This window comes from Fragaria vesca, linkage group LG7 (genome assembly GCF_000184155.1).
Source record: "Fragaria vesca subsp. vesca linkage group LG7, FraVesHawaii_1.0, whole genome shotgun sequence".
Classification (NCBI taxonomy): domain Eukaryota; kingdom Viridiplantae; phylum Streptophyta; class Magnoliopsida; order Rosales; family Rosaceae; genus Fragaria; species Fragaria vesca.
This window is the reverse complement of record NC_020497.1, coordinates 9,133,816-9,143,095: the sequence shown is the minus strand read 5'-3', so window position 1 is coordinate 9,143,095 and position 9,280 is coordinate 9,133,816. Positions and strand designations below refer to the sequence as shown.

General features: G+C 36.3%; 1 protein-coding gene across 1 annotated transcript; it reads left to right on the top strand.

The window, feature by feature from the left end:
• The first annotated feature begins 458 nt into the window (after positions 1–458).
• On the top strand, positions 459–2,520 carry LOC101310832 (60S ribosomal protein L7a-2-like). Its single transcript, XM_004307003.1, has 6 exons — positions 459–602; positions 680–932; positions 1,361–1,530; positions 1,610–1,738; positions 1,818–1,910; positions 2,012–2,520. Exons 1-6 carry the CDS (start codon positions 600–602, stop codon positions 2,141–2,143), a joined length of 780 nt encoding a protein of 259 aa, XP_004307051.1. The 5' UTR covers positions 459–599; the 3' UTR covers positions 2,144–2,520.
• The last annotated feature ends 6,760 nt before the right edge of the window (positions 2,521–9,280 follow it).

The window sequence follows — 9,280 nt, the reverse complement described above, 5'->3', positions numbered from 1 at the left end:
GTACAAAACGTCGTAGGTCCGCGGCGGCACTCCTGAGTGATGTTGACCGAGAGTGTGGCCGGTGAGCCCGACTATCTCGGAGGAGAAGGAAGAGCCACTGAATGAATTCGCCACACTATGCCTCGCTATGTGCTTCCACATCTCTCCTTGCTCTTTGGCTCCTTAGAAAACGAGATTAAAAGAGAGATCAGAGTGATTGATTGGAGTTCCGGTATTGCTGCGGGTGAGAGACACCTTAGAGCATTTTAAGTTCCAGTAAATCTTGTTTTACTGCGTCTGGAGGTTTTTTGGTTTTGTTTTTAACGCTACTTGACTAACGCCCTTCCTTATGTTCAACGCCTTCTTTCCATCACATGCACTGCACGTGGCCGAGGACATTCACGGCCGTGCACACAAGACACTACACTTCTTGATAGAATTCTGCATGTGTTGTTTTTTAGGTTTGAACAGTTTCAATCGAGAATTGAAGCTTTAAACCTTACAAACGAAGGCCCAGCTCGTAAGAAACGAAGGCCCAGCCAGCCGTGTTCGTTGATATATATACCCGACGGAGGTTTTCATGTAGGGTTTCCAGAGCAAAACTGAAGTAGCCGGTGCAAATGGTGAGCAGGACTCTTCTCCTCCGCTGTTGCCGTATTCTGATCATACATATCACTTAGTTGTTGGTTAATCGTTGCAGGGTCCCAAAAAGGGTGTAAAAGCTCCCGTTGCCGCCTCGAAGAAGAAGCCGGAGAAGGTGGTGAACCCACTGTTCGAGAAGCGGCCGAAGCAATTCGGGATCGGAGGGGCGTTGCCTCCCAAGAGGGATCTGACCCGATTCGTTAAATGGCCCAAGGCTGTTCAGATTCAGAGGAAGAAGAGAATCCTTCAGCAGAGGCTTAAGGTTCCTCCTGCTTTGAACCAGTTCACCAAGACCCTCGACAAGAACATCGGTACGACGTTTTCTATCGATGACTGTTCACTTTATATTAGATTCATGTCGAATATCATTTATAGTTAGGACTCTCAAATTTGTTGGTGCTTGTGTTCTGGGTATATGTTGGAGAATGAACTTATGTTCTGTCTGTCTCCGTGTCACGATTTTGCAATCCCAATATTTTGGGGTTTTCTCTGGATGGTTTGTAGTGTACACGCATTGTTGCGATGAAATAGAAGTCCTTTCCTAGACAATGCAAGTGTGGGATGATTGGTTGCTTATTTTTGAATTGGTTTCAACTGTCTGTATTGCTGTTTTACATGTTATTGTTGTTTGAGGAATGTAATGTTGTTGTCTTCTATTTCTTTCGGAGAAGGAGCAATTTTGCTGCTGTTTTGACTTTTATGAGAAAATGATCTCTTATGCTGTTGTCTGTGATTGTAGCTACAAGCCTGTTCAAGATGCTTTTGAAGTATCGGCCTGAGGACAAGGCAGAGAAGAAGGAGCGTCTCTTGACAAGGGCACAACAAGAAACTCAAGGAATAACTGTTGAAAACAAGAAGCCAATTGTTGTGAAATATGGTCTCAACCATGTCACCTACCTCATTGAGCAGGTATTGTTCTCTGCCATTTATATATGTTGTTCCTGGCTTTTGAGGTTTCACTTTTTAGTAACATTCCTTTTACTTGCAGAATAAGGCTCAACTTGTAGTTATTGCTCATGATGTTGATCCAATAGAGTTGGTTGTCTGGCTCCCTGCCCTGTGCAGGAAGATGCAAATCCCCTACTGCATTGTGAAGGGCAAAGCACGCTTGGGAGCAGTAATTACGCTTATACCTTTTCTTTTATATTGCTCTGTTTGCAAGACCTTGAATTTAACTTTTTGTATTTCACTGTTAGATTGTCCATAAAAAAACTGCTTCGGTATTGTGCCTGACAACGATCAAGAATCAAGATAGGATGGATTTCAGCAAGGTCTTAGAAGCAATAAATGTGAGTTAGAATAGGATGAAAGATTTGATGACAATCTGTTAAGTTATTCTAGTGTGCCGTATTGTTAGCCTAAAACTTATGGTCTTTTAATTGCAATGCAGGCCAACTTTAATGACAAGTATGAGGAATACAGGAAAAAGTGGGGTGGTGGCATCATGGGTTCCAAATCCCAGGCCAAAACGAAGGCCAAGGAAAGGCTCCTCGCGAGAGAGGCTGCTCAAAGGATGACCTGATTTTTGTTCTTGTATTTTGTTTCACTTAGATTATGGTACTAGAGTTTTGTGATTGCTACAAGTTTATTCATATCAACAACGGAGATTTTGTTTCCCTTGAATGCAGTCATTTTTATTTGAAAGGTGAGTTATTAAAAAGTGTGCTGGGCCTCTGCTGAATGTGTTTAGACTGATGGAATATGGTCTGGTCATGTTGGTACTGAGAATTCTGTATAGCTAAATATTCTCCCCAATTCGGTTGCATTAAATTATTATGGTCCAATTTAGGGGCGTTTCAAATAGAGCTAATTTAGTTTACCTACCCTCTACGGGCAATGCTTTTAACTTGGTGTAAATTTAAGCAACACGAAGATGATGTTATTTATGAGCGTTTGGACAGAGTGATTGCCAACCTCCCTGCTCTTTCTTTGTTTCCTCATTTGAATCTCACAAATCTTCCAACTTAATGCATATTCAGACCATGGTCCAATACTCCAATATAAATATAGATATACTTTTCTGGTATATACTTCAAGAGCTAACCCATATTGTTGTTTCTAGGCATGCACATAACATAATTAACCACAACATATCCATGATATATGATCTAATTAAGAGCAACAATTTTTATTATGTTTGACGCTAACCTTTGAGACAACTGCTTATAGCTCCTTAACTAAACACTTGTGGTACGTCGTATATATATTCTTGCAGTACGTGTTACTAGTTTGATCATCAGCGAGCCACCACAGCAGGACTTTGTTTGGTGAAATCGGCCTTATTTGTAGATCCAAATGCAGGTTTCTTCTCGCTGCGATTGTAGCTATGACCTCCCTGCTCGTTCATCTCCTCCTCGATAGTTTCCAATCTCTTCCCGAAAGTAGGCTTCCGCTCCAATCGAAGAATTCGGGGCGGAGCTGGTTCGGAGACCTGCAAACTGAGACTTGATGATGAAGACCTTGACATTTCGCAGCAAGTTTTTGATCTCTAGTATGGTGAATGACTAGCTAGAAGCTGCATGCAAGGGCTTATAAACAGAGGAAACTTCAACTTGTCATACGTCATACAAATATTCTAGCCGCACTACTCAAATATCCTTTCATCTTTATACTGCAGGTTCTTATTCAGGCCCGTCTTAGAGTCTTAGGAGTCCTGAATTTCTGAAACTACTAGTTACATGCTCACGTCTTAATCAATGCAAATATCTAGACTCTGAAGATGCAAACATATCGATGATACGTACATTATATCAGGAAAATTAACAAAAATTAATTATCCTGCAGTAATTTTTTATGAGCTAGGTCGGAAAGTTGTTTTGAGTGTATCTAGCTATAGCTAATTACTATGCAGTTAGAAATATTCGTTCAAAAATAAAGTTCTCCAACTTGAATCGTATAATTAGTAGTTGCTCAACTTGGTCAAATTGGAAGGTTGTAGATTTTGATTGTGGCCAAGCATATTATGCTTACTTCTTTATATGAAAAATTGGACCAAGAATATAATTAAGCTGGCCATGCATTTGATGTGCATGCATATCCTACATATATAGATATTACGATTGGTTTAGGTCAATATTCTCATACATCAGATATTACGATCGGTTTAGCCACGTATCTATGATCTATCTTCATTACTGTTTGTTATACATGCATATCATACACTTTCTAAGAATCTATGAGAGATCAATATTCTGTTCTGGAACAATCGAATCTTTTTGGATATCAAAGAATTTGTTCTATACTTTTTTAGGTGAAAAGGATTTATCCCATTGATGATAGATCATTATGACCGGAAACGGTCAAACAGAGAGTTCGAAAATCACTCAAGCCAACAAAGTTCGAAACTTGAATCAAAACTACATCTAAGAATTGAAAAAATCAACCTCAAAACTACATAAAAAAATAGCGGATATGATTATCACCTCCCATACCCCAAAAATTCAACTTCCTTCCCCGATTAGAGGCCTCATGGTGTACCTTTCATCGAAGTGGGAGGTAGGGTGAACATTTAGGGCACATGTAAGGGTCTTTCCTAGTCAAGCTAGGAGACTACTACTCCTCAGCCTCTTCATTGGGGCATCTCTCCCCTTTAGCGGATGTCGCTGATCATGACTCTATTGAGTTCGAGATGTCCCCCAATTTCGGCATCATCTTGTTACGGCTTCCTCATGGCATGGGCATCCATGCTTCTTCGGTGACTTTCCAGTCTTCTTGATTCCTAGGGAACCTCCATCTGAGACAGTAAAACCTATCTCCTCAGGGTTCAGAGGCAGAGGGACAAGGGCCAATGCATGGCGAGCACCCTTACTCTTGGTCGGTTCCTCCCTTTCACACCTCATCCCAGTTTTTTTGGTTAGGGAGGGGAAAGCTGGGACCTCTCTGATTTGAATAGGTCGCTTCTCATTTGGAAACAATGAGGATCTGAAATGGATTAATTACAAAACACCACCCGAATTATGATGTTATTTTCATTTTCATATCTAACTATCAAAACCTTGCATTTTCATCATTTTAATACCCTGACCACCAACACCATTAAATTTTGAGGACATTTTCATCATTTCAATAAATATATCATTTTTTACATTTACTTTAACAAAATTATTTATTTTTTGTGGTTATCAAATACAAATAAAACAATTTACTTTAGCAAAAATATTGAAGAAAAAAAATTCCAAAATTAAATATTTATTTTTGCAACAATGGATAAAATTTGATAAAATTTTCATTGATATTCGATATTTTCTCGAAATAATTTATTTTATTTATATATTTTAATTTAATTTATTTTGTTTTGCTTAACATGTAACTCCAAAAATATATATACATACAAGAGTTCTACTAACTTTTATCATTATTGTTGCAAAAATAAATATTTAATTTTAGAGTTTTTTTTAAAATATTTTTGCGAAAGTAAATTGTTTTATTTGTATTTGATGACCTCAAAAAATAAATTATTTTGTTAAAGTAAATGTAAAAAATGATATATTTATTTAAATGACAAAATGCCCTCAAAATTTAACGTTGTTAGTGGTTAGGGTATCAAAATGCTAACGGAATGAAATTTGGGTATGAAAATGTAAGTTTTTGATAGTTAGGTATGAAAATGAAAATAGCATCATAGTTTAGGTGGTGTTTTGTAATTAATCCTGAGGAAATGAGGAAATATAGTGATGGCAGAGAAAGGACAATTAGGTTTAAGGGGTATTATCCCAAAAACCATGGGCGGCGGTGCTGCTGCCGCCGTGATTGGAGCTGTAGTTGCTTTCAGGACCTCCTCATTCTCTTTAGGGCACAGATCTCCTTTGTGATTAATCATAGCGCAAGGCCGACACCTTTTCCAGTAACTGTTCATACATGTAATTCACTAAGAGGACGTCCACTAGGGAAACCCAAATCCGGTGCTCCAACCTCACCGGTTGATTCAGAGGGAGAGTAACACGCTGGATCCTTCCATTATCAACTTGCAGCACCATTCCAATAGTCTCCGCCACCAATCTCACCGTTGCAGCAGCAGATAACTCTACCGGTAATTTTGGATTTCCACCCATATCCAAACCAAGTCCAGATGAACAACCATAATTTCATAAAAGTCATCATAGTTGTTAAGAAGAATCATGGCACGTTGATATGCCCAAGGTTCTCCTCTCTTCACCTGATTGACATCTCTCTCTGAGGTAAGGAAAAGGTAAACAAAAACCTAACACCCCTTGCCTGAACTTCCACCGGAGTTGAAAGTCTCCACATGGAGCATACTGCACTTCTAAAAGCTTCAAAGACGACAGTTTGAGAGGAATTTAGTCGTCCAACAAGGTAAAATCTTTGGATTATGAAGCCATTCTTTGGACACCAGAGATTGCCCAGATCCACCGGTTTATCTTGGTTGCGCAGAGAAAGCATTGAGATGAGACTTGACGTCACGAATGCAGCCGAGGCTGCGACAGATTTTTTTTCTCATCATGGTTGTTGCTGCCACGGAATCAGAAAAGCGCCGCACAGCTAAAAAAAAACCCTAACCTGAAGAGAGAGTTAGAGAGAAGCCGCGGTATGTTTGTTTGATAAACTTTTTAAGATGCTCCGTTTTATATTGTTCGTTTTACAACACTTTATATTTTGCTAGTTATTGTTCAGAACCAAATGTAATCTTATTGAATTTTTTAGCGTTTTTAATTAGGTACAGTGAAGCAAATTGGAGAAGAATAAAAGGGAAAAAGCTTACATGTTTGTGTTAATACTTCTAATATGTGATTAGATCTATACAATGGTGTACACATACTTAGTCATCCTTGGATTTAGATCTAACGGTGGAGATGTCTAATTTAAAGTTTCAAAAGTTTTATTTTTGACAGTTAGATTTATACTGGCTGCCTATATGTTCTTTTTCAATAGAGTTTTGTGATTCACCGTTCGACAAAACTTTGAGTGAGAGTACATAATTAACTGTTTCCTTTTATGCAAGAGATGTCAAAATTTTCACCTTTTTTGTTATATGGTCTCTCACTTTAAGGGGAAGGTGAAAGTACTTGCTTGTGTCATCTCCCACCGGTGGGACAAACTAATCTTGACAACATATATCTGAACTTTATAATCTCCAATAAGTAATTCTAAAGGGCTAAACATGTGGGGTCGGGTCAAAATGGCTTAGAGAGCTCAACTTAACCCCGTTGGTGACCTTGGTGAGCTTTGCCTTGTATGGTGCCATGAAGAGAGAAATCGAAATTTGTAAAATGTAAAGAGGGCATGTGCAAGGTGAGGAGAGGAGACTGTCATAATCTGATTAATTGAATAAACAATCATATTTAAGGGGTTAAAATGTAGCCCTGGGCACTTTTTAGCCTTTCATATTTGGAGATGGCCTTAGGGTTCAAAATTTGAGACATTATCGACTGAAGCCTTTTGAATGAGTAATTAACGTAAAATAATTTAAGATGTTCCTAGTTCTTTTTTTTTTTTTTAAGAAAGCGAGATTATTCCTAATTAGGGTTAGGCTGACTGTTCAAAGAGAATCACTTAAAGGTTTGATAAGTTTAGCCGAAGGTTATTTTTTTGGTCTTGTAACTTTCTGTATAAGTTTTAGTACACGTGGCCGTTTGCATGACTTTGACTGCAAATAATATCAAGAATTGAAATTTGTTTAGTCCTTCTGTTTTGAAGTCGACATCTGTTTAGTTTTTGTGGTTTTATTTTAATCTGAATAGTCCTTAAAGGCATAATTTTTCATCCAAATGGTCTTTATGGTTTTATTTTAATCTGAATAGTCCTTAAAGTCATGATTTTTTATCCAAATAGTCATTCCAACAATTTTCTCAGTTAAATGCCATAAAGACTATTTGGATGAAAAATCATGACTTTAAGAACTATTCAGATTAAAATAAAACCATAAGGACTAAACAGATGTTGACTTCAAACCACAAGGATTATACAATATTTTACCTTAATATCAATTTCTCTTAAAGAGAAAGATTACATGTTTAAACATAGTAGTTAATTGACTTGTCCATGATGTATGATAATATTATATGGTTATAAATTCAATGATTCTGACCAAATGAATGACAAAATTCAATGATTCTGTTCAATGCTATTGTTCTTGGAAAGTAAAGATTTCTTGCCCCTACTCAATGTTTCTGCCTTGGTTCAAAAAAAATTATATGGTTATAAATAACTACTATATATGAGAATATTAACATAAAAATATATACATATATTAGACTTACTGTTCAACAAGCGTCACTTAAAGGTTTAATAAGTTTAGCCAAAGGTTATTTTTTTGGTCATGTAACTTTCTGTATAAGTTTTAGTACATGTTGGCCGTTTACATGACTTTGACTGCAAATAATATCAATTCCTCTCAAAGAGAAAGATTACATGTTTAAACATAGTAGTTAATTGACTTGTCCATGATGCATTATGGTTATAAATAACTACTATATATGAGAATATTAAAATAAAATATATACATATGTTAGACTTACTGTTCAAAGAGCGTCACTTAAAGGTTTAATAAGTTTAGTCGAAGGTTATTTTTTTGGTCATGTAACTTTTGTATAAGTTTTAGTACACGTGGCGGTTTACATGACTTTGACTGCAAATAATATCAATTCCTCTCTAAAGAGAAAGATTATATGTTTAAACATAGTAGTTAATTGATTTATTCATGATGCATTATAATATTATGGTTATAAATAAATAACTACTATATATGAGAACATTAAAAGAAAAATATATACAGATGTGGATTGACTTATTATATTTATGATTACTGATTCCTCATATTGGCCGTATCTTGCCTATTACTCCATGCATCTAGATCTAACGATTGAGATATCTACTTTAAAGTTTCAATAGTTTTGTTTTTGACCGTTAGATTTATATTGGCCGGCTATATATTCCTTCTCAATGGAGTTTTGTGATTCATCATTCTACAAAACTTTGAGATTACATATTAATTATTCCTTTTTGTGTAAGAGATGTCAAAGTTTTCTTATTTCCAGTTGTTCCTTATTTTTCTGGCTTTCTCAGGTTTGCCAACTTCTCCTTTGTGTCATTATGTTTCATGTTCTTTGGTATATGTTCTCTCACTTTAGGCTGTTAGCCTGTAATGCCTATAGACATTTAAGCCTATATATAGATCAAATGTTTATATAAATATTTTGTTGTCATCTTTCAAAATTTTCAGTTGCTTTTGAAAGTTGGATGCTCCCACAAGCAAATGCACAAAAGAGATGCCAAGAGAAGTTGTATCCTAGTGGGTGTACCTTACAAGATTGTCGAGACAAGTGCTTCACAAAACACCATGATGTAGGAGCTCAATGCATTGCCATCCGTGGGGGAATCGATTATTCTTGTTACTGCTTCTACAATTGTAATAGCAGTTCTATATTCTATTGACGACAACTAAAATATGTTTCTCGCTTTCAACATGTTTGACAGAATAATTTGGACATGTACTCGAGTTTGGTTATAATAATAATATTGATGATATCATCAAATAGTATTTGTACTAGAAATAGCACCCAAAAGTTTTATTTTGGGTTTTTTTTTTTTCAAAACCGAACTTTTAAAAAACAGAAATATGAATCATATGATAACTGCATAAATTTTATTGTATGAATACCCACAAATACAAATGAATATGTTTTCTTTGCCAATGACTTTT

Coding starts and splice junctions, on each gene's coding strand:
- LOC101310832 (XM_004307003.1), top strand. Junction 1,739..1,817: donor GCAAAGCACGCTTGGGAGCA/GTAATTACGCTT, acceptor TTTCACTGTTAG/ATTGTCCATAAAAAAACTGC. Junction 1,911..2,011: donor AGGTCTTAGAAGCAATAAAT/GTGAGTTAGAAT, acceptor ATTGCAATGCAG/GCCAACTTTAATGACAAGTA.